This window comes from Aphelocoma coerulescens, chromosome 11, assembly GCF_041296385.1.
Source record: "Aphelocoma coerulescens isolate FSJ_1873_10779 chromosome 11, UR_Acoe_1.0, whole genome shotgun sequence".
NCBI classification, from domain to species: domain Eukaryota; kingdom Metazoa; phylum Chordata; class Aves; order Passeriformes; family Corvidae; genus Aphelocoma; species Aphelocoma coerulescens.
Genome location: NC_091025.1, coordinates 3,275,641 through 3,300,944, shown reverse-complemented (window position 1 = coordinate 3,300,944; position 25,304 = coordinate 3,275,641). Strand labels below are relative to the sequence as shown.

At 45.6% G+C, this 25,304-nt stretch overlaps 1 protein-coding gene across 1 annotated transcript in view; it reads left to right on the top strand.

Moving 5' to 3' along the window:
• The window catches only part of CRISPLD2 (cysteine rich secretory protein LCCL domain containing 2), a 30,779-nt gene extending 7,274 nt beyond the window's left edge, over window positions 1-23,505 (top strand). Inside the window, exons 4-16 of the mRNA XM_069026599.1 lie at window positions 3,407-3,525; window positions 5,675-5,807; window positions 5,896-6,011; window positions 7,323-7,423; window positions 8,605-8,763; window positions 10,075-10,135; window positions 10,758-10,824; window positions 11,787-11,917; window positions 12,065-12,108; window positions 13,029-13,101; window positions 13,780-13,855; window positions 18,051-18,184; window positions 20,124-23,505. Of these exons, the coding sequence (XP_068882700.1) occupies window positions 3,407-3,525; window positions 5,675-5,807; window positions 5,896-6,011; window positions 7,323-7,423; window positions 8,605-8,763; window positions 10,075-10,135; window positions 10,758-10,824; window positions 11,787-11,917; window positions 12,065-12,108; window positions 13,029-13,101; window positions 13,780-13,855; window positions 18,051-18,184; window positions 20,124-20,178 (1,269 nt within the window). The 3' untranslated portion in view covers window positions 20,179-23,505. The remainder of the gene's footprint in view (window positions 1-3,406; window positions 3,526-5,674; window positions 5,808-5,895; window positions 6,012-7,322; window positions 7,424-8,604; window positions 8,764-10,074; window positions 10,136-10,757; window positions 10,825-11,786; window positions 11,918-12,064; window positions 12,109-13,028; window positions 13,102-13,779; window positions 13,856-18,050; window positions 18,185-20,123) is intronic.
• Window positions 23,506-25,304: the final 1,799 nt, after the last annotated feature.

The following is a 25,304-nucleotide window of genomic DNA, read 5'->3' as shown; positions in this document are numbered from 1 at the left end:
AATATATTCCAGGAAAGGGACATATTTAACTGCTACTGGATGAACTTCAGGTTTTGGACACTGTTAGTAAGAAAGCAAGAACACAGTGAGTCCTATGACTTATCTGGAGATCAAAAGAATTACTATATACACATGGGATAAAGGTTGAGTGGACTGAAAAATGAAGAAAGAAACAGTTTAGCTGCTGGGTTTGTGTAATTAATTGAAAGCTGGCACAGGTATTCAGTGCTAATGGAAAATGAGTGAGCAGGCCACAACTTCCTGACAAAACTGGGCCAGTTCAAAATTACCTTAACCCCTCCACCAGCTCCATGATCGACACATCTAGTGTGGATTTGGACTGTTTAAGAGGTGGATGGGTGCCAAGGCCAAAACAAACTCCTTGTTAATAGTCCCAGAGCAAAAAGGACATAACGGACCCAGAGGAAAAAGGACATAATGGATCCTAAGGCATGGTGACCTTTTAAGATGGCTTAGTCAGATGCTTTCAGCAGTGATGAAAGGCAGAAATCTTTCCTCTTGCGGCAGCCTCAGAGACAGCTGGATAAAGCAAAATTATTCTCAGTGCAGATTGCTGGAAGGAAAACAGTTTGTTTTCATGTATAAGGTATGCATCCTTCCCCTCAGCGGTAGGGTGGTGGCTCTCCCTGTCGGGATGGGATGGTGTTTCTGTGGGGGTTAGCAAAAAGCATCTCCAAGCCTCTGCCAGGACATGTCAGTCCTGGAGTTTGATGCCACTTTTAAAAGGAAGCTGCCAGTACTGCAGAAAGTCTGAGCTGGGGAGAAAAATGAGCGAGTAACCCGATCACTGCAATTCAGGTGTCTGGCTTTAGGTTTGCGAACTTGTTAGGCTGAGTGAGCAGACTCCTTGTGGGATGCATCATTAAATCTGAACCTACAAGTTGTGGTACGATATATGTATTGTACATATGCATCTATTTTACATATGCACTGTACACTCCACTTTGAAAGGCCATTATAAACTCACAGGAGTGAAAAAACAGAGTCCATGTGGTAAATCACTTGGAATCACACACCCCCGAAGGACTCTTGACCTCTGCTTCTGAAGGAAGCTGAGCACAGGCTCGTTGCCCCTCTGGCTTCTGTTGTCTTCCTAGATACTGCTTTGAATATTGGCATAAAGAATTCTTGCAAGTGTAGCTGGGAAAGCCTGAAATCTCTTTTCTTTTCCCCCCCCTATGTTTATAGCTCTGAAATAATTCCAGCCCCCTGACTGCATTTGCGTCTGAGAAGCAAGAGGCAAATAACTGCTCTGATTTAGATGGGATGGCTTTGTAATCCGATGCCTGCAGGACGAGCTGCTCTCCTCCTGCAGCAAAAAGCCGTGCAGAGATGGAGCTCCTTCCCAATTACCTGTTGAGTGTCTTTTGCCCGAGTTCATTTATTTTATCCACAGGCACCAAAGGGAGACGTAACGCGTACGCTCGCATTAATTCCCATTTAATGGCCTTTTGCTCAGGACGTCTCTGCATTAAATTAGGAGATTTGGAGCATCTCCACCTCCGGGGCTGCAGGGAATAAAGCTGGGTGGGAGTCTGAGGAGCTCGGGGTGCGGAACGTCTTGGGAGAGTTTCTGTGGGTTTTGTGCTGGATGGGAGGGCGGGCTGTGGCCGGTCACTGCCGGGTGCACAAGGTGGGACACCACAGAAAGCTGGGCCTCGCCATGGCTGCGAGAGGCTTGGGAATGTGTGGTGGGTCTGATCCCCTCCCTGTCAATGAGCTGGAGGGCTGAGAAGGAAAATGGTTTTGCTCCCTGTGTCAGAGCTGTGTCCACAGGGTTTTGCAGACTGACATGGATTTGCTCGGTCACTGCTCAGTCCAAAGATGAGCTGGTGAGCTCGGGACAGCTCTGGGCTGCTGCTGGAATCTGGTTTGCTGAGAGTGCTTCATGATAAGCTGTTCTGGGAGGCCTGGGCTGTGAGCTCAGTGGGATGAGGTCATGTTTGCCTCACTGAGATAGTGGACACACACCAAGTTCCAGGAGACACTGCATTTTCCTGTTGTCTTATCTAGGGATGCAGAGTCCTTCCTCATCCCAGCTGTAACTGCCCGAGATTGTGTCCAGATACTCACTCAGAATGGTTTTTAAACGTGTTTGAGAGCCTGGATGCCCTGCAGCCCTCCAGGCTCTGACAGGTCCTTTGAAATGTTTGAGATCAGAAATTGCTTTTCTTCTGGAGAAGACAGGACTTGGAAAGAGCAGCTGGTTGTGATGGTAAATGTCCAAAGAGGACAGCCTCATGCTGGCACGTGGATGGGCTGGATGCACATTACAAGACCTCTCTTCTCTTTGGTTTTATTTGTAGGAATGTGTGGTAATATTTTTTTTATCCAGTGAATTATCCTCTAAAGGCTGCTCTGAATAGAGCAGCTGTCAGTAATTACACAATGAATTCAGGGCACTGGCTGCTGGGCCCAGTAAGTCTGGACTTTAGAACAAATACTCTCCTGGGCAGCAGAGCCAGCAGAGCTGCTTTCCTGTTTGCCTTTGTGTCATGTTGGAGCTCTCCTTTGGCTCACAACTGGGTGATATTCGATGAGGAGTGATCTCACCCCAGCATCCTGCCCTCAGTGGGAACAGAAATGGGATTTGTCACTTCTAACGTGATGCCTGCTTCAGTGAGAGTGGAAAAAGCTTAAAAACCCTGGGACTTTGCCACCTCTGATGTATTTGACTGGATCTGCTGGTGGACTCTCAGTTATTCTGAAAGGAGAAGGGGAGGTGAGACTGGGAGCCTCAGACCCACACTCCTTGATTAAAAGGTTGGACCAAAGATCTCCAGCTGTGTGGTGGTGGAGGCAGTGGAGCTCTCCACTCCAACAGCTCTCCACTGTTGGAGTTCCCCTTGATGGGAAAGCCTGGAGATACCCCAACAGGAAGGACAATGGATGAAAAATCATGCTGAAATACATCAAAGCACTGACTGTTTGCTAGAATGCTTGCAGGACTCAGAAATATGTGTCATGCTGGAGATCATGGGATCTCCAACCTCGAGTTTTAATTTTTAATTTTTTAAAACATATTAGAAAAACAACTGCCAAGAATATCTTCTGGTTTAGGGTGGTTGGTCTAGATGTGTTCTTGAGGTCTTCCTATGTGGGTTTGTGTGTTTTCTGATGACCTGAGTGAAGCATTTCCTCAGAAGCATGGCATCAGCTGGGGAAAATCATAGATCCTTTAGTGCCCTGGACTTTCATGGCAAGGGAACTTGTTGAGAAATGTGATTTTAGCACAGAAATGTGCTGGCTTCACCAGGACAGGCTGGACATGGGGGGCAATCTGTACCTTAGTCTTTGTCCACTAACTCCTCTTGGTTTAATCTCTTGATCTAGTAAGTCTGAGATGAAAAACTGACCTGTTTTTTTCTCTCCCCACACCCTGAAGACCTGGGACGAGGAGCTGGAACGGTCAGCGCACGCTTGGGCTCAGGAGTGCATCTGGGACCACGGGCCCAGTGACCTCATCAGGTCAATTGGGCAGAACCTGGCAGTTCACTGGGGCAGGTAAGGCTTGGGGTGCTACAGGATCATTGCAAAGGGCAGTTTATGGGTCCTCCTTTAGAGACAGCAGGAAAGCTTTGCTCTGATGCTTGGTGGAGCACTGGGGAGATGGGAGAAAAGCTGGGGGTCATTGATTGTGATGGCTTCAGTGGGATGGTTATGGTGGTAACACCTGCAGCCACCTCCCACTGACACTTCCCAGGAAAGCAGCTTTGATTTGGGCTCCTCCATCCATCTGGACCTCGGGGTAACTCCTCTGTAAGGTGCTTAAGGTCACTCCTCCTTAAGGAGAACAGGCACAGAAGCCTTAACCCTTGCTCCTAAATCTGCTGTTTCAAGGCAGGTTCTGGCATCATGCAGAGAACCAGCTGAAGGCTGAAGTTTCTCAGGAGCAATGTCTGGATTCAGCTCAGAGTTTGTGTCTGGATTCAGTTCAGAATTTAATTATCTCTTGCTGTGTTTTCCATAAATATTTATCTGGCTCCTGATTTTTCTTTACTGAAAACACTTTGAAGGGTTTTTTTTTTCAAATTCCTGGGACAAGTTTTAAACTAGAATCATTAACCCAGTTAGGAAAGCTGACATTAAGGCTTCTAAATGGATTTTCCTCTCCATCTCAACGTGAAATTTGTTTATTGTTAAGCCCTGTTTTTAAGCTTCTTATAGGTTAAACCTGCTTTGCACAGCAAACATTTTGTACTTGCTCAGGAGCCTTGAGTGTTTTTCGCCCATTTCCTGGGTGGAAGTGCAGTTGTGTTTGTAGTTAATCAGACAGAACTTGGTGGAAAGCAAAGGAAATTTGCTGGTGTGAAATTAGCCCGATATAAAAATTGGGCCCATTTTTGTTGGCAGAATTAACTAATGACTGGAAAGTAGAGTGGTTAATTCCTTGGAAACAAAGTCAAAAGATTGTGCTGTTCTTGGCTGTCCTACCAGTGCTCAGGATGGCCATGGGTTCCTGATGGAAGAAGATCCAATCTTGCTCCCTTTGCAGTCCCTGAGAGGAAAGAAAAATCAGATTTCCCAGCTTTTTCAGGAACAGGCCATAACTTGATTGCCTCCATTTCCTGTCCTGTAAAATAGGATTCGGAAAGTATTCACGTCATGACATCATGAGATGGATGTTTTTAAAATACTTCTAATGAATGTTTTTTAATGAAAAGTTGGCTGAAAGGATCAGCTCCAGTTGGTAATGATATCATCTGGATTTCTGGCAGCTCACTTTGTGTGAGCTGCTGAAAGCAATCAAAAGCGGTGGGTTTGGTGCAGTTTGCAGATCATTCTGTTTGCTCACTGTGCACCAAGTGAGTAAAACGTGTATGAGTTTCTGCAGGTGGTTTTGACACCATTTGTGCTCCCCAAACACAGCACAAACAGCATCAGAACTGCCACAGACCGTGGTACCTGAGGCAGAGATTACACACAGGGCATGGGGGGCTCGGCGTGGGGGGGAAATTGCTGCCAAAAAAGGTAGGATAGGAGTGCAGTGCACCAGCTACTCCACACCAGCTCCTGGTGGGATGTGAGTGAGGAAAAGCCCACTCACTTTCAAAGGTCTTACAGTGTTGGCTGTGAGTGAGCTTCCAGATTTAGCAAATTGCCCCGTGGTAAAATTGGTACATGATGGCTTTTGGTTTAAGATGTTTGGCAAAGCCTAACTTCTGTTTACTTTCAAAACACAACTTTCCGCCAAACTAGAAGTTATTTTGTAGTTGTGTGGAAAAGGGAGAGGGCATTTCAGGTCAGCAGCACTTGAGGATCATGTCAAACCTATAAATAATAGAGTCAGGTCTGTGAATCTGAGGGAAAAAATTGTAGAAACACACAACAGTTTGGGTTGGAAGGGACCTCAAAACTCATCCAGTTCCAACTACCCTGCCATGGGCAGGGACACCTTCCACTAGCCCAGGTTGCTCCAAGCCCTGTCCAATCTGGCCTGGGACACTGCCAGGGATCCAGGGGCACCACAGCTTCTCTGGGCACCCTGTGCCAGGGCCTCCCCACCCTCACAGGGAACAATTCCTTCTCAATATCGAATCTTAACCCTTCATCTTTAACATTTGAAAAAACCTGTTTTTTGTTTTTTGTTTTTTTTTTTAATTTGAAAACTTCTACTGGAACATCCTGATTCCAACTGCCTTTTCTCCCTCAGGTATCGATCTCCGGCATTCCATGTCCAGTCTTGGTATGATGAAGTGAAGGATTACACATTCCCATATCCTCACGAGTGCAACCCGTGGTGCCCAGACAGGTGCACAGGTGCCATGTGCACGCATTACACCCAGGTAAAGGGGTTTGTACCCATACCCCCCACACCCCCCCATGTCTAGACTGGTAATTTGCTTATTTTCAATATCTGCATTTCCCTTACAGATAGTCTGGGCCACAACCAACAAGATTGGCTGTGCTGTGAATGTCTGCAAGCAGATGAATGTGTGGGGAGAGATCTGGGAGAATGCTGTCTACCTGGTCTGCAACTACTCCCCCAAGTAAGGCAGAGCAGCTGGGCTCTCTCCAGCTCTCCCAAAACTGGCAGCTTGCTTAACTAGCTCAGGATCTGGGGAAGAGATTTCAGGCAGTCTAGACTGGTGGTTGTGGCTTTAAATTTTTTCTTTAGACAGCAGCACAGGGCTGGTTCAAAGCTACTGAGCACTGCCTGGAAAACTGAATGAGAGGCTGGGGCCAGACTGGAGCTTTGATGTTCCTGCCACGGGAAGGGAAAGGAGGAGCAGGAGATGGCCAGGATGGAGCTGGCATGTGCTGCTGAGCAAGGCTTGCTCTCTGCTGTCAGAGGGTGGGAAGGGATGGGGTGGTGGTGAATGCCAAAAAAACCCTGAAATAACTGCAGCAGTCAAGATTTCACTAGCTCCACGGTTTGATTAAATTTCAAAATGAAAATCATATTTCTTGCCTACTACATCCAGGAGAAGTTTACTACCTGGCAATGGCAGTTAATATTTGCTGGTTTAATGGCTAATAAGAGAAACATTCTCACTCCAAGCCCTGGGCAATTTAAAACTTCAAAACAAAATGAAATAGGGAAATCACTCTATGCAAAAGGAGTGGCTTGGGGAGCATCTGACTTCGGGGGATCATAGTGCAGAAAAATGCAAAGGAGAAAAAGTGTGGGGCTGGAGCTGTCATGTCCCAGGCAGAGCTCCCTGGGTGGGTTCTCTAAGCCCCTCTCCCCATGTCAGATGAGCACACTTTGCTCATGGTTTGGTGGGATTTAACAACCAGCTCCTCATGAGGGATAACACCATCTCCCACAGAGCCCCCACAGCAGGCTGGGCGACTTGCACGTCATCCATTCAGGGCTGCTGGATGGAAAAATACTCTATTTGTGCAGTTCCTGGTTAATCTTTTCTCTCTGGCATCGGTGCACATTGTCCTCATGTAGCCTCATAGGTGGAGACAGCTGAAGGAGCATAACCCAGGAGTTTATAGCCACGGCTTAACTCTGGCTCCTTCAACCTCCTTATCCCCTAAAATTTGCAGGACAGAGTGCCAAAATGGGCTTTTGTTCTGGGGACTTCCTTCAGCAAAATGCAGTAATCCATTGATTTATTTCTGTTCACATAAGATCCCGGTGTTTATATTGGAACTTAATATAAAAGTGACACGGCACGCAATTTCTTTAAATGTCATTTTAGAGGTGAAACAAGGAGGAACATCTTTCCTGCAAGGCTGGTGGTTTAGTATTTATTTAGTTGCTCTGGGCCAGGATGATGTTTCTGATTTTGGAGGCTTGGTTGGGTATTTGGGTGTCTGATGGGTGCTTGTTTCTCCTGTGCTCTCAGGGGCAACTGGATCGGAGAAGCTCCGTACAAGACTGGCCGTCCCTGCTCCGAGTGCCCGCCGAGCTATGGGGGGAGCTGCCAGAACAACCTCTGCTACAAAGGTATCTGCTGGGGGCTTGGGACACCTCTGGGGTGGGGGACAAGGCTGGAGAAAACTTGTGGAAGCTTCTAATTAGAACCAGCAGCGGCTTTCTGCCCCTTTTAATTACCCATCCTCAATATTCCGACATGGGGACATGTGGGAGATCGCCAGTCAGTGAAAGCAAGAACCTCTGAGCTGCAGCAAATCTGGAGCTCAGATTCAGCACGTTTTCCTGGTGCAAACAGAGGGCTTGGATGGGGAGAAGCAGCTCTGAGCTTCCATGGGTTTGGCACAGGAACTGCAGGGGGTTTTGAGCGCTGGCAGGCTGTGGGCAGGAGCGATCCTGTCCTCGAGGGGTTTGTTTGGGAAGGGAATGTTCTCCAGGGCTTACCAGAGACATCGTGGGTGGGCAGAGCTTGGCTGCCAGCCCTGCTCCTTCAGGGGCCGGGAATGGAGCCTTTGCCTCCCTCCCCACCTTGGTTTGCACGGCTGCAAAATGAATGTAGTGATCCGTGTCCCTTGGAGGAGAGGAGGGGGATCCTGAAGGGTTTTTCCTGACCTGTGAAGTTTTTTTGGAAGAGAGGTCAATAGAGTAAAATGGATTATTAAGGTGAGCCCTCCAGTGCAGCAGTGCTACCCCCAGCATCTGGGATCCCCTGGGGTCATTTCTCTCCTCCCAAGTGTTTTGCTCCACGGAGAACTGGGCTCTTTGAAAACAGGGAGATTCCCTGGAGACTTGCCCAAAGCAGAGGCTTATTTTGCTGCAACGCTGCATTTCTCATTTTTTATCTTGTGGGGTTTGAGGGAGGACCCCAGGGTGCAGGAGGGCTGCAGCAGGGAGAAGGAAGGGGATGATGCCCTGATGGAATATGAGCCCTTCAGCAAATTTGTGTTTTCCTCCAAAGGGAAGAGCTCAGTGGGAAACAGAGGAAGGAATATCAGCACTTTTTTTTCCCACTAATTAGTGGGGATCCCTGCAAATCTTTATTGTAAGATCCTGTAAAAGCTGCTTCATGTGCAGAGGAGCAGGAGAGGAGTGTCCTGGCAATAGCCCTGTGCTGCATCCAATGGGTATTTTTAAACTTCCAGCTGTTGAAAAGCAGATCCTTGTCCAACTAAATCATTCCCACGAAACATGAACCTAACTTCCCCATCAGTGTGAGCATGCTGTAATTATTTTTGATCCCCTCTTTTACCAAGATCACCGTTATGAAGATCCCATCATTGCTGAGACAGATGAGACCAACGAGGTGGAGATTCCGCAGGTGGCGGAGCAGAAGCCGGTGCGGTTCCGCCCTCCGGAAAACAAACTCAGCAAATCCACCAAGCCCAAGAAAATCATCCCAGAATCCTACATGAGTAAGTCACAGCCTTTCTCTTTTTCAGTTCCTGGGAGTTTTGAAACACCTTTATGGGCAAAGGTGTGTAAAAAGATGAGGAGGCTCTGGGGAAATATAACTGAGTAGAGGGGGAGGTGATCTGCATGAAAATTCACTGCTAATTGTGCAGAAAGCTGCCAGAAGTGGTGAGCAAAGCTCTCAAAAGCTGCTTGTGCCTTCTGCACAGCAATCTGCAACAGTTATTTGTTTATTAAAGTAATGTCACAGAATACCAGAATGGTTTGGTTTGGAAGGGACATTAAAGATCATCCCATCCCACCCCTGCCATGGGCAGGAACACCTTCCACTGTCCCAGGCTGCTCCAAGCCCTGTCCAGCCTGGCCTTGGGCACTGCCAGGGATCCAGGGGCAGCCACAGCTTCTCTGGGCACCCTGTGCCAGGGCCTGCCCACCCTCAGAGGGAAGAATTTATTCCCAATATCCCATCTATCCCTGCCCCCTGGCAGTGGGAAGCCATTCCCTGTGTCCTGTGCCTCCATCCCTTGTCCCCAGTCCCTCTCCAGCTCTCCTGGAGCCCCTTTAGGCCCTGCAAGGGGCTCTGAGCTCTCCCTGGATCCTTCTCTTCTGCAGGTGAACACCCCCAGCTCTCCCAGCCTGGCTCCAGAGCAGAGGGGCTCCAGCTCTCAGAGCAGCTCTGTGTCATCCTCTGACTGACTCCAGCAGTCCATGTCCTCCTTATCTCAATAAAACATCAATGTACCAAAGGTCCCCTCGATCAGCAGCAGAATTAGGAAATACTGCTTTTATTTCCCATTTAAAACACTCTACACTCAGCACTTTACCCCCTTCACAACTTTTCTGGGGTTTATAGTTTCTTTCCTCTTTATTTCTTGCTTGGGAATATTTCTGGAGTTATTTGTGGAGCTGCTGGTACTTCCTTCGTTGTTTTCCAACCACTGTTAATTAAAAGACACTTTTTGAGAAAACAAGGTGGGGCAAGCCAGCGGGTCCTTTTCAAGTTTATCTGCCAGCATCTGGAGAGTCTGTAATTAAAAGGAGAATGAGGGCTCTGACTGCAGACCTCAGGCTGTAAATCAAAGCCTTCAGCTGTCAGCTGCATATCCCTTGCTAATATTCCAAAGACACCTGTCTCAGGTGAAGGGCTAAAGAGGCACCAACTGCTCCAGGCTGGATAAAATCAGATTTTATCGGGCTGCACCAAAGACCTCCAGGAAAGATGTGTGGAGGTTGCTCATCTCTGTAGCTCGGAAGCAGGCTGAGCAATTTCCTTTTTAAAAAATGCATTTATTTGATTTTTTTTTTCTCTCCAGCACAAGTCATTACCTGTGAAACCAAGATGAGAGACAAGTGCAGAGGCTCAACATGCAACAGGTAGGGTTTTGTTGATGCTTTTTGGAGTGCTGAGGGAAAAAGTAATCTAAATATTACTCAGTTCTTGCAAACTCAGAACAGGCTGTATTGTGTATTTTTTGGGACTGTCTAGGTAGATCTCTTTAAGAAAACCCCCAAAACTGAACCAAAAAATCCCCTAAAATTCCCTTAACGCAAGCCTTCAGCCAAGCCTGGCAATAAGGTGGTTTGGTTGATTTTATTCAGCCATGATGACCCACAGCTTCAGGTGTCCAAAATAATTTAACAAATTTTGGCAGAGTCATTTTTTGAGCTTTTTTTATGCATTTCACTGCTGTCCAAGCCAGACCAATAATTCATGGCTTGTCCCCTCCCAGCCAGTCAAGAACTTCTGGGTAAGGTTTCTGCAAAGGACAGGACAGTTTATCACTTGGAGAAAAACCAAATCCACGGAATCTAAATATTGGTCGGGCTCTTAAGGAGGGTGGAGCAACTGTTTTAAAAAGTAGCTATTTTGCAATCTTGTTTTTAAAACGGGAGAGTTACATGAAATGAATGGAATGACTATTACATGAAATAGAGTCAAAGTTCTGTTTTTCTTGAATTGTTTTTCGCCACCCTCAAAGATACATATCTTTACCAGGTATTTGTGCCCAGCTGGCTGCTTGTACAGTAAGGGAAAGATCTTTGGAACATTTTATTACGAGAGTGTAAGTACCTTTTAATAGCTCGTGGATGTAATTTGTGGGAGTCAGTGGTAATGACAGAAATGGGAAATGCCAGCCTTTCTGGTGTAATTTGGCTTTTCATATTCTCCATTTGTGGTGCTGTAAAACGCTGCTAATAAAGATTATCTGTATTTTCCTCATCTTGGTGTTGAAAAAAGGGAAGGACTCTGGGAAGGCAAAGTGCTTCCAGACGTGATTTTATCAGGAATTGTCCTTAATGTGGACACCCATGGAAAGTGAGGGATGGCAGCTCCTACAAAGATCTCTTTGTTCATGTGGGCAGCTGTCGTCTGAATAGAAACTTTATATAAAAACATTGTTAAATGTTGTAATGAAATACCATTTTGGGCTGATTTGCTTGATATTAAATTAGTAAGATAATTGATAAATAAAGCATGGCACCATTTTCCCATCAAAACTACTTTTGGGGTGAAGGAAGTTTGAAGATAAAAGGGTTTCTTTGGGTAAAATCAGGTTTTGTTTCCCTATTCCAACTGTTGGTGCGTGACTGCATCACCCATGATGTGTCTTTGCCCTGCAACTTCTGTGATTGCAGACACCATTCCCCTCCAAGTGGCGTCAGCAGAAATATTTTGGGTTTGAATATTTTGTCGAGAACTGGAAATATTTCAGACTGGTCTCTCACTTCCAATGCTGCTTTTCCTCTAAATTGTGTTTAAATGTATGGTTTTGTTATTTAAAAAAAAAGCTTGCCATTTAACCAGGCAGAGCTTAAAATAATAGTAATAAAAGAATCAGGCCGTGTTGGGAGAGGAAGATTTAACAACCAGATTCCAAAGGAGTGTACTCAGCTTATTTTCCACATGGTGCTTTGGTGGTGGTTTCATTTCTTCTCCATTTTTCACGCAGCAGCTGGGCAGCGTTGCTGCATGGACGAGATTTGTTTGATTTATTTCACACACCATTTATTTATCTCTTGTCAGTCTTCCAGCATATGTCGTGCTGCAATCCATTATGGAATCCTGGACAATAAAGGAGGGCTGGTGGATATCACGAGGAAAGGAAGGACACCCGCTTTTGTGAAGTCCACCAGGAACGGTGTGGAGTCGTTCAGGTACTGCCTTCACCAAAAACTGTTGGTATTTGCTTTAAATACAAGCAGATGTTCAGTCATCTTTGTTGCTCTTATGTAGATACAGTGATCCAAGTAATTCTACTCTGCTTGGTTTTTCAATAATTTTTTTTTTGGCTTGTTTTACAGGAAAAGCAAACCTTCAAATGCATTCATGGTTTCCAAAGTCACAAGTAAGTTTTAAACGTTGAGGGGAGAAAATATTATTGCTGGAGCTTTATGGGGTACTTGAAAACCTCATTCCTTTCAGGGCTCTTTTTCATTTTAAGAGGTTGTGTCCAATGGTTCTGTACCACAACCAAACCCTGGCTTGGTGGTGTAGGGTGATCTAGAACCTTGGAGTGACTGTCCACCCACCACGAGCAATTCCACCACCACCCACCTCATTTTCCTGTGGGAATCTGAGAGGAAAATAGAGAAATAGGTGATAATGGGCCAATTCCAGCAGCATCTCCTGCTGATGGATCATGGTGGGTCCAGACTTCAGCTGCTCATAGTGAGGGGATGGAAGTTGAGCCATCCATGTATGAAAGCCTCAGTCAAGTGTCAACACTTACAAAAACTGAAAAAAAAAATAGTGGCTAATATCCTAGTGCAGTAATGTAATGAAAAGCACAATACACGTGAAATTAGTTTTTAACAGTGAGTCACACACTTCTGATGAGGGTATAAATAAACACTGTTCTACTTTTTAAACAATTCCCACTTTCTCAATATCTATGAAAAATTCCTCCCACGCAGAGTCATCCCTTTGATTAGATCTACTTGAGCCCCTTTCAGGGGGAGCCGTAGGTGTCAGGATAATCAGGCTCCACATCTGGAGCTGTAACAAAACCACGTGTTGTGGATCAGCTGCTTATCTCTTTTGAAAGCTGTGACCTTTTTAAGGCCAGGTTGTAGTGTGGTTGTAGGATTGCTGCTGGAGAGCTGGCCAACCCTGTCTTGGGATCCTGCTGCCGGAGCAGCTTTGCTCTTGGTGCTCTCTGTTGGACGTGGGTCTCACCAAATGCATTGTGTGGCTCTGACTTGTGTTTTCTGCAGCAGCCTGAGCTTTTGGGTCTAATAATTTGCCTTCCCACTTTTATCTTGGCAGCACAGACTCTGGATTGTTACACCACAGTAGCTGAGCTGTGCCACTTCAAAAAGCCAGCGAGCCACTGCCCAAGGTAACGCAAACTTGCTTGGTTTAAACCCTCTCTCCTAAGGAGGGGCAGCTTAACAGAGGGGCTGAGGGCCCTGAATTTAAGGGCTGGTGGGAGAAGAGCTGATCTTACTGGTTGAACTGGAGGAGGGGGTTGGGGATGGGGTCTTTCCTCCTGCCGTCATGTTTTTCTTGGCATCACAGTAGAAAGTGCACATTATGTTTTTGGATGGCTTCAGTAATGTATCAGCCAGGCTACACAATCCTGTCCCAGCACACCCTCATGTGTGAGTGTGCAACTGCACATTCTTTGTCTTTTTGCTTCTGGATTTAGTGGGTTTTGGATGTGGTTTTCCTTTCCACCTTAAAACATGGAAGAAGTTTGCTCTGGAAACTGTGCAGGAGTAAGTGACAGGGCACGGGGGCACAAACACGTGCAGAGATTTATGTGCACAGAATTGAGCAAAAATACAGGTACTCCACCTCGAAAGAGTCATAAAGACCAATCCCTCTTCTACTGGTCCAAATCCCTCTATTTGCAGTTCTGCAGCAACCACCAAATGTCATCTGAGGGGAGCAAATAATCAAATTCACTGTTGCCACCTGCAGACCAGATGCAGGCACTTGAAATCTCCCAGGAATGCAGCTTGCCTTCCTGTCCAGCCCTGATCTGGGGAATAAATCTGAATACATTGTTTTCTAGGATTTATTGCCCAGCCCACTGTAAGGACGAGCCGCCGTACTGGGCACCGGTGTTTGGCACCAACGTTTACGCAGATGTGAGTACCCACGTTTCCCTGCATGTCGTGACAGTCCTGTCCCAGAGCTGGGGTCACACTGGGGTTTAGGGGAGAAATTCAAACCCTCTTGTGGTTATTCCATGTGGGGATGGGCAAGTGGGGGTAAGAGATGGGGTCAGCTGGCTTGGGGAGCCCTTCTGCTCTCCAGCTCTGATTTATTCTGAAGGACTTGGGCATGTAACGTCACAACTCCTTGACTTATGGTCAGTATTTGTTTGGGGAGCCCTTCTACTCTCCAGCACTGAGAGATTCCTAGAGATTTGGGCATGTCCCTTAGCCTCCCCAAGCCTTGTGAGCTCTGGCTGTGAAATCATGGTTGCACTTGTTTACCTTTGTAAAGCATATTAGGATTTACAGGGGAGCACCAAAGGGCTTTTATTCCATACCATCACACTAAAGAGTTGGCAAAAAAAAGGCCTCCCTCCACTCTCTGGTTTCTGGGAGATTAACAGAGTTTCTCAGCAGCCAGGACAGAACTCAGAGAAGTGGAAAGAAAGTGTGTGAGCTGGTTTTATGGGTTTGTTTTTCTGAGCTCTGCTCATGGGGATGAGCAGAGACTTGATGCTAAAACTGGGCAGAGTCATTTTCTTGAAATCTCTTAATATTAGGCCTCTAAAAACTGAATCTCAATGTTTTTCCATTTGTGGGTGCCTGGTTATTTTGGGTTTTTCCCTCATTTTCTTTTTTCCATTGGGGACTGTGTTCAGAAATGCCAGCTCTCTGGCTGCCCTGGAGCCTGTAGGATCATGGCTTTTGAAAGCCTAGGGGAAGCAGTCAGCAGATTGTGGACCCCCAGCTTTGGGTCACCCTGGAGCTTTGCAGACTGCTGAGAAAACCCATCCTGCAGGAATCATACAGTAATTTGGGGAAGCAATTTTGAAAAGAAACCCACTATTTTTTATTTTGCTCAGGACCAATTTTTTTGAAGGTAGAGCTGCACAAACAGGTTATCCTGGACTAGCTCACAGGCAAATCCATGGAGCAGCTGCCTCCCTGCAGTCCCTGCCTCCTGCATGCTCCCACCTGCAGGAAATGGGAAATAGTTTTCTCCTTCCTACAGAGGACAAACCTCCCTCAGATCACCCCGAACAGGGCCTGTGATTACAAGGGTATTAGGTGAGGAGCAGCACCCCAGGCTGGCATTGCACTGACGCAAAAGGATTAGTGTCCTTTAATGAACACATTTCCTACTGTCCCTCCTGGGTATTGTTTCATAAACGGGGGCATGGATGGTGGCTCGGGAAAAAAGCGAAAAGTAATAATGATAAAAAAGTATTTGGCCACTTCCTAGGGGGTTTGGTTAACCTTTTTTTGGACTGTTGTGCTAACAGGGTGATGTGGAGGTGCTAGGAAAGTGTTGAGGTTGGTGGCAAAGCAGGTGAAACCAGCTGGGACAAAGAGTTTGAGGTGACTCTGAATGGTGCTGCAAAGGGAGAGGTGGTGATGCTGGGAATGCTCAGAATGGGAAGTCGAGAAGAGAAACAGCCACACCACACAGGGAGAATTTGGGAAAAGGCTTTTCCCAGGGAGCAAGGGCTGTGCTGGGAATTAACCCAAGGCCACTGCTGAGGAATGATTAAAGCAGGCAATGAGCTGGGTGTGACAAGTGCTGGTCAGAGAAGCCAACTTCCTGTCTGGTGTGGCACCTTCATGGCCCTTGGGAGGACTTCTGCTCCAGCTGTGAAGTTATCTGAAAGAAAATGAAGCATTTAACCCCATTTCCAGTCTTCACTGTGCTGTAAAAAGCAGTTCAGGGAATTGTTCATGAGGAAATTAGTAAGACTGTGGATCAGGGGCATAGAGGAGACTTGAATTTTGGGGTAAATGAGTAAAATGCAAGAAATAAGCAATGGTAAAAGTGGACAGGCCTGGTTCTGGGGTGGTCATAGGACCATGGAATTGTTTGGGTTGGAAGGGACTTCAAAGCTCATCCAGTTCCACCCCTTGCCACAGGCAGGGACACCTCCCACAGACCAGGTTGCTCCAAGCCCTGTCCAGCCTGGCCTTGATGCTGGAGCTGTGGAAACATCCAAGGACCTTTATGAAGGCTGTGAAAGAGCTTTTATGTTTCATGAGACTCTGCCATTTGTCACTCTGCCTGGCTCCTGGTGTGACATAATCCTGCAAGGGAAACCCATCCCCATCCCTGCTCAGGAGCCCTGTGGAGCCAGGAAAGAGAACAACTTCCCCACTTTTGAGATAAGGTTTTTATCCACAGTTGTGCAGTGATTGCTTGGAGGAGGATGGATGGATGACCTGTATGGAGGCAGGAGTTTGTCACCAGAGCAAACCAAGCTGGGAGTCAGCTCTCAGGAAATATGAATTTAATGATTAAACCAGTCACACTAATGAGGAAATTCTGGGTGGTCAAGCTCGTAGGCAGAGAATATTGTTAATGACCTACTCTCAAGTGTATTGTCATTTTATGGTGTGTGTCCTGGAGCTCTTTTAATCAGGAATTGGTCTCAGAGCATCCCCAGGGGCTTCACCATGGAGAACTCTTGTATTGTCCATAGTGCTGTACCCCTGAACTTGAAAGGGAAGACCTTATTCTTGTAATATCTCACCTTCTAAAAGCTCTGCAATCAATTCATCAAAGCACAGCCCGGCCTGGGACATGAGAGGGCTGTAATCCAACAGAGTGATAAGAGGAGGTTTGGGGTAAGGCAATAAAAAAGTCTGTTGGTCAAAGCTTTGAGTAAGCGGCGGAACAGCAAGTCCTGGAAAAAAAACATAACAGGAATGCTTTGAAAAGAACATTGTTTAGGATGTCTCCCAGTGGAGAGTGTTGCAAATTGATCCAGGACAGTTTAATTTTATGAGGCAGTTTTAGATTTACAGATTTCCCACCGCATATTTGGGCGAATTCACTGCATATCTTCCAAACACAGCATTCCCTTGCTCCCTTGACCATATATAGAAACAAAACACCAAACTGGCACTCAAAACTCAGAGACCTGCCAAGAGATAGGCCATCCAAAGTGATAAATATATAGGGTACAAGGCAAAGCTGCCATATATGGCTGTGAGAAGGAAGCAGCATGGGCCGTGTTGTACGTATGCAATGGGAACAGTTGCACTTGGAACTGGTTTCGTGGTACTCGGATTTTTAGCAGTCAGGGCATTTCTGGGGTTGGGATTTTCACCTGCAGCAGTTCCTTCTGCAAAGCTGGTTTCTCCTTTCTGTTCTTCCAGCTTGCTGTATGTAAACCCTGCAGAGAGCTGATGGCCAAGTTTACTCTATCCCTCAGCCTTCTCTGCTTTTGCTCCCTTTTCCTGGATGCTTTGGGGGCTTAGTCATCAGTTGCTACTGTTTTGTGTTCCTCCAGCTCTACTAGAGCTCTTCTGGTACATGCAAGAGAGAAACTTTAGTCTTTCCAGAAGCATTAATCTCCCTCTACACTTGGTGCTGCCTTAGGGGGTAATGCACATCCAAAAACTACAATGGTGCAAACTCAGTGGGTGCAGCCCTTCTGTCTTTCCTAGAAAGAAGGATGTGAACTCTCTCACATAATTGTGGTCATTTACCTTAATTCAGGAGAAGCATTTCCTTTCCAAGCAGTGGTGTGAATAACCTTTGCTGAGGTCACTAGCACTGAGTTTCACCTTAGAGGTTTCTCTGGTGCAGTCCCAAGAGGCACTGGCTGGAAAGTTGTCCTTAATTCAGTCTTGGCCCTGGATAAGATGAAGAAGTGTGGGTTTAGACTGGATATTGGGAAGAAATCCTTCCCTGTGAGGGTATGGAGGCCCTGGCACAGGTTACTCAGAGAAGCAGTGGCTGCCCCTGCATCCCTGGAAGTGTTCAAGGCCAGGTTGAATGGGGCTAGGAGCAACCTGGGACAGTGGAAGGTGTCCCTGCTCAGGGTAGGGGTGGATGAGCTTTAAGGTCCTTTCTGACTCAAACCATTCCATGATTCTGTGATGATCTCACAGGTGCAGCTCCACCTCAGAATGATGGAAACACTGTCCTCTGTGGTGGTTGTGGATTTTCTTGCACCCAGGCTTTATGACATACCTGCAAGATCTAGTCCCTTCTATGTCCAAAAGAGGGATAAAGTTGTTTCATAACCATTTCTTTTTCTATTCCCTGCTTCTCTTGGTGTTTATGGAATTGACAAATCTTCGCATATAAAATACAGACAGCGTGTAAATCAAAATACTGAATATTTTTCAGAGCTCCAGTATCTGCAAAACTGCAGTGCACGCAGGGGTCATTTCGGATGAAAGAGGCGGCTTTGTGGACGTGATGCCTGTAGAAAAGAAGAAAGCTTACGTTGGCTCCCTAAAGAACGGCGTCCAGTCAGAGAGGTGGGAGTTTTTTGCTTTGTGCTTTCCTCTCCTTTTCCACAGCGGGCTCAGCTGCCTGTGGAAGTCGGCACATATCAGCTGGACAGGCTGGTGGCTTGGACAGACGAGGCTTCGCAGTGTCACTGTGAATTGTGACACCCCAACAAACAGAGCGTGTTGTCCTGCTCTTACCTCCCCCCAGGCAGGAGCTGCGTTCAGGTTCCTGTGGAAGGTGGGAGACGTTGTTAAGCCTTGCTTGGTTTTGTTACAGCACAAGGCCATATTGTTTTGCTGTGTGTTTGACACATCAGGGGATGAGCACGGGTATTTTCAGTTTTCAGCCTGGGTCATGATTTGGGGTTTATAATTTGGATTTCCATTCAATCCTGGGATGTGGGATTAAGTTGTATTGGTTGATTCATGTCCCCTATTCTCTTTGAAAGAAGCATGAGTAAATTAACCTCTTGAGACACGATCAAACACTTTTAGAAGATGAATTTACCACCCTTGTAGTTTTTTTTGTAGTTTCTCTTGGGCAAAACTTGCACGTTTCAGTGACCAGTTGCACATCTGTGCTTCTGAAATCCTGTACCTCCTCATGATCAAAACAGTCCAGTCACAGCTCATCCAATCCTTTCTAATTTGAAACTTCACTTTCAATCTGTTATGTATTTTTTTCAGATATTGGTGTGATGGCACTGATTTCTCAGAGCTATCTTTTCAAATATAGAATTTCCCACAGTTAGGGGGGTTTGGTCACTACTAACTCTGTCTGCTGTGTGTAGTTCTTCTTTTATGAAGATCATAAGAAGTTCTATCAAGTTTGCTGGATTTATTCTAGTAACAGAAATTCCAGAGTGCTTTAGAGCATCTCAGGAAATAAAAACAGGGTAAGACAGGAAAGCTATAGGTGTTAAATATGGCAGGTTTAGAATAGATTGTCACGGTCAGCATTTTCCAATTCGATAAATTGGATTTAGGTGAAAAACCTCCTGTTCCTTTGAATTTTTTTCTCTCTCAGTCTTGCTTTCACTTATCTTTTATACTCAAAGGCAACTTTTTACTGGGATGGCAAACTGTGCCCTAGCTAAGAATAAATCCCACCACTCTCAGGGATGTGCAATATGAGCAGCCAGTGCTGATCTGGGAGGTGAGGGAAACCAGAGACATTCTCACAGCAGGGATGAAGATTTGGAAAGTGTTATTTACACTTGGCAATAAGGAACAACTTCATGCTGTGAGATCCACCAGACAGTGAAATAGCTTTTCCAAGATTAAGGTGAACACTTACCCTTTAGAACACTGGAAATAACCTTGGGTAAAGATACACACCCAGACAGGGATGGGAAAGGATTGCCTTTAGGATTTACTGAGTCCTTACCCTTGTTGCAATGTTTATTTTGTGGGAATATGAAGTTTTGTATTTTTCCTGGGTTTTTTTCAGCACAGTAGGACCTGGGAATAGAAATACCCCCTCTCCCCATGCACACAGACATCCCCAGCAGCTCGGAGTCACAGCATCTTGGGACACCTCTGGAAACTGAAAATGAATATCCATATTTATTGTCATTTAATGTGAGCTGATCTGGCTGTTCCTACTGCCAGCACTAGCAGCCAAGCCAGGACCTGCCTGCCTATTTGACAACTGTTTTTTAAGGAAAACACGTTCCTCTTTATGCCTGAATCTCCTCACAAGGAAGCACAGTGTTCCCTGGATAAAAGCTAGGGCTGTAAGAGAGTCTGTTGTCTCCCAGCTCCTTTTGTTGGCATTAGCACTACAGAATTGGATTGAAAACATAAAAAAAGAGGTGAAACCATGGATTCGTGCCACTTCTATTTCATATTTCCTGCTCCTGGTAGGAAAGAGATAAGAGAAATTCAGAGTTGCCTGTTTGGGTCCTGTGATGTCTTCATTTGGTTCATGCCATGTTTGTTTTCTTTTCCTTTTCTTTGTCTCCAGCTTGAAGAATCCTTCAGATGGGAACGCCTTCCGAATCTTTGCTGTGAAGCAGTAACCCCCCAGGGAAGGTGCAGGTTTCTTTGGGAGAGCGCTCTGTTGATCTCCGGAGACGCCAAAGCTCCTCTGAACAGCATCAGCTCTGCCCGTACCCTCCTTGCCAATCTCCTTCAGGGAACTCCAAAAGAAAAGGGGAAAAAAAAAAACCCAAAAAAGACCCCAGGTTCTGACTCAGCTGTTGGCATCTCATCGCACCTGTGCAGCGTTGTATCTTTTCGTCTCGTGTTTTTGTTTCTCTAGGGGCATTCAGCGACCATAAACTGTTCTTAGTTTCATTTTACCAGAGGTGTTGCTACACAGAACAGCGGTGGCTCCGTGTGCAGCAGATGCAGGGATCTCAGCCTGGCCCTGGATGGTGTTTTTAGGGTGTGAAGCTTCTCCTGGGATGGGTGTGAGGATGAGCGTGGCCGAGCGGACTTGGGAGTGAGTGGCTGTCCAGGTGCTGGACACTTTGAAATGAGAAACTCATTGAGAAGTTGCATCGTTTGGGGAGAGGATGGGCTTGGATAGAGTGGTTTTGTGTATGTTGGATGGTTTCTGTGCAAAAGAGGATAAAATGTGGTGTTTTCCCACCGAGGTGGTGTGCAGCAGCACCGCTGTGTGAGGCTGCTGGGGCACCGTGGCAGGGTACCTCGAATGAGGGTGGTTGGGGTTGTTCTTGGCAGCCAAAATCGAGGTTTTATGGGCCTGGAGCAGGGTGTAAAATGGTGGCAGAGATCCTCACTGCAGAAAATGAGGCCACCAGATAATCCAAAGAGCAGGTTTAGTGTTTGCTGGTCAAACACTCCCAGGTATTTTGCAAGTCTGGCAACCTCTAAGAAGTCAGAGAATTTGGGCTCCTGTGCTGGCACATCTCATCCTATACTCCACGCCATAACTTCAGTTAAATGCAGTGTATTGGTTTATACAGCAGTGCTGGTTGTTTTATAGTAGTTAAGTAGTGATAAAATTAATCTTATTTCTGCTAGGAATGGTTGCATCTGTAGGAAGCAGGGTCACTTTTCCTTTGTGAAGCTCCTTGTGGTGTGTGCAGTTTTGAGACTTTAAAGATATGACATAAATTGGAGTAGATTAATTTTTCCTGTCCAGTTTGTGAAGCCAACAGATGCCCACTTTCAGTGTAAATGCTGTACCCGTGAGCATTTGCTATCCAGGATGGTGGGTTTTGCAAAATTCATAGGTGTTGTAATGATGATATTCCATATTTTGATATTTCTGTCATGACGTGCACCCAAATGCATTTCAAAGTGAAGAGAAGGGCCTAGGATGACCTACTTTCTTAAAGCAGAAGAATATTCTCTGCTTCACATTGGAAATTAATTTTTAGGATTGGTCTAAACACAAATCTGGTGAGGTTTTTTTACACACACATCCAGTAACTTCATCAGTCATGAGAAGACAAGGTCAAGAGTAGTTCTTCAGTTCTTGTAAATGCCCAGTTCTTCTGCTCAATAACTGAATTGTAATATTGGATACAAGTTGGGGGAGTATTTCCCTCTATCTGGCAGATGTCTCACAGCTGCTCTTACACCCAGAACATATTTGGTTTAATCTAGGCAGATACAAGAGCCATCTCATCAAGCTCTTTCAAAACAGAGACCAAAAGCATTTATATGATTACACACTTCTTTAATTCTGTAAACACCATGAAATCAGCAAGGAAATGGCATTTAAATGACATTTATCACTCAGTTTGTCTCACCACTGGGGATTATTTCTCCGTAAAATCTGAATTTGAAAAGAGAACATTTGTAAAATCTGAAATTGGAACTGTTTTACATTGTCTCAAAAAATACTGCACAGAAAACCTACTTTTGGGTTGGATAGAGAGAAGTGACTCTTCGTGTCGTCTTTGTTTATGTAGTATCGTCTTCCAAGGTGTACAGTATTGACTTTAGATAGGAAAGCCAACCTATTTCTTTTTCTTACTAAGTAAATTGATGTTAAAAACAGCTGGAACATATCCTAGAAAAGCTGCTGGTTGGGAGTGTTCGAGATGTTGGCAGTGAGGAAAAGCTTCCCTGTTTCTGCCCACTGTGAAACATGTGCATGGTCTGGTTCAAGCCCATCCAACACTGCAGCAAGGATCTGGGACATCCTGGGCCAAATGGGCTACGAATTGAATTGGAGAGAGTGAGAGATGCAGTCAGGTTCATGGGGACTGCAAAAGCACATAAAACACCTCGATGTTAACGTAGAATCCATGAAAACGACGGATGGAAGGTGATGGAAAGAAATGTGAGGGCTCTTGGAGTAAAACCCAGGGGATTACTGTGAGCACATAAAAATCCAAACAGCTGGGGATGTACCTAGGTGACGGAGAGGGGACAAGGGAAGGGTTATTATTCCAACAGAAATATCCTAAAATCCTTAATTCAAGTTACAATTGCGTATTTTTGTCTTCAGCCAACTGGTTTGGATTTCTAGAAACCGATGTTAATTTAAGTCTGTATCTGTTTATTTTTATACTTGTTGTACAAAAGAGAAATTGTGACTTTACTACACAAATATTATTCAAGGTCCTGGGTGCTATTAATTTAAACATACCTCCACCAGAATTAGGGGCGATCAGGTCCTCCAAGGCAGTCATGACCTATCAATGACTTGCAATCGCGTGTGCTAGCTATTCATAAATAGGTGGGACAGTACCAGTTTTTAGCCAAATATTGACAGATTTTATTTCTGATACCAAAACACTTCTCATCCTGCTATATTTCAGTGCAGCTTCTTGATGCATCACGTCTGTATCTCACCAGGCCTGTTCCTCCTCAGCCCCAGCTCAGCAGATTTGTAGGCACCTGAGGCATCCAGGTGTAGCCTGCTTAAACCCTTGGCAAAGCTGATGCTGCCTGGTTGTTCTTTTCCCATCACTTGGGATTTGGAAGCAATGACATTGTCATTGCAGAACATCTGACTCAGCCAAATCTCCAGGAAACACAACCAGGCCGAAATCCGGAGCGCGGCGCTTCCCCTGCCGCCGCTGTGCTGGGGGGCCTTGGCCCCACTCATTCCTTCTTTCAAAGACCTTCAGCCAACATCTGGTTGAGGAGGCTCCAGCTGGTCACTTGTGCAGTCTAAATATTTAGGGCCAGTTCATAGAATTGCTTTTTTTTTTTTTCTATGAAAAATGATGTATTTTACTTCCTATGTATAAAAGTTACATGTAAATTTTTGTGTGCCTTTGCATGTTTATCAAGGGGCCGTGGTTGTTTATAAACTAGATTTTTTTTTCTAAATATCGAATTGTAAAATATCTTTCCTCCCTACCCCTCCATTTTCTTTTGATTTCTGAATTATTTGTGAAATAAAACCTTCCCAAAATGAATGCCTCCCTTGTCCTTAATGCTCAGCCAGAGCTGGGTTTGTGTTTAGAAAAGCTATTTGGGATTACTTCTGGGAACTAGACCATCCCCTGGAGACCCCAAATGAGATTGGGATGTGCAAAGCCTGCTCCACAAATAAATAAATTGCCCAATACTCAGGCATTGAAAGTCAATCTTTACCCCATCAAAATAAGATGAATCCTTAGTGAAACATACTGAGAGTAAGGGAAAATCACTGGCTGTCTTTAAATCCCTGCAACATAAGGGATGGAGTAGATTAATGGGTTAGAAACGGTGTTTAATGAATTAGTGCTTCAAAATACAAATGAGATTATCTCCTCCCCACCTGAACAGGCTGGTGTGAATAGTACCCTTATTTTTTGAAAGGAAAAGTATTCAGATTTTGTAATTCCCCTTGTAATTTTCTCCAGGCTCATCCTTGCTGACAGCACCACAAATCAAACCAAGTTGTTTCCTGGTAATCCAACCCCATTTGGTTATAGGAGCAACCCAGGGAGGTCCCTAACTCAGCCTCCAGGCAATGAGCACCAGATGGGTTTTGACCAAAAATGTGGGCTGGGCCATGGGATGGGATCCTGATTGACAAGGTCATGAAATTTTGTGTTTTCCATTACCTATACAACAAGATCAACATTAAATCCAGAGAGGTTTGCATTACTCTGAGGTTGGGCTGATGCAGTTATGGTGAAACAATATTTCCCTGTAAATCCCAGCCTAGGAGTGATGAATTACCACCATCATTGCACTGTCAGTGGTTTCTCAAGAAGGGAAGTTCCATGGCTCCTGCATGCTCTGCAATTCAAAACTGCCCCTTTGAATTTACTTGGTGCTTTCATTCCCCCATTCCTACTGCTGCAGAAATATCTCCTTCGCTGAAAGTATTCGGGAAGATTTCCATAAGCAGAGCTTAAAGGTAAGCAGAGAGGGGAATTCAGGCTAATGGTTATTGTGAGGCTGATTAGAGCACCCTGTTAATGACAAGAGTTGTTTGATATCCTATTTGGTGGTGCTACAAAATGTCCCTCTCTGTGATTTGGAGCTGGGTGATCTTTAAGGTCCCTTCCAACCAAATCCATTCTGTGATTCCATGAATTCTGTGCTAAAATTCAGGTCCTGGTTGGCCTAGAGAGCAAAATAGCATCACGCTCAAAATTTAGGGCTGAAGCCAACCCATCCTTTGGGTCAGCTTCCCCTCCTTTGACACTGTCTCTGGTTTTGTCTCCTCCTGCTCGAGCCATGTGCTTTGTCCTCTTCTCATCCAGATAACACCAGAAATTGGTGTTATCACCAGTGCTGCGTGAGAGCAACATGGCAAACAAAGCTGTTCCTTCTTCCTGTACAACAGGTGTGAAAACCAGGTAAGTGAAGGCTTGGGGAGAAACACAGAGGGAGGAGAAAGATTTATTCTTTTTTTTCCCAGATGGGGTGGGATTCAGATTCTGCTTTAGCTGAGAAGGCATAAAAACTGGAAGGTTGAAGGAAAGTAGAGGGGAAAGAGAAACCCACGTGGAACTGAGTGAGGGTGGCTGACCTGATAGCCCTGAATTCCCACATTGCTAGGAACCCTTGGGGATCAACAAGGAGCCGGGCTCTCCCTGCTTGCTGCTTCAGGGAGAAATAGCTTGTTGCTGGTTGTTTTGCCTTCTGCTGGCGGCTCCTCAGCCCGTGCTGAGCTCATCAGAGCCTATGTATAGCACGGGCATACCTTGGGGTGGGTGTCCTTCCAAAAACCCACAGTCATTTATAGGATGCGCCCCCGGCGATGTTTTCAAAGCCATTT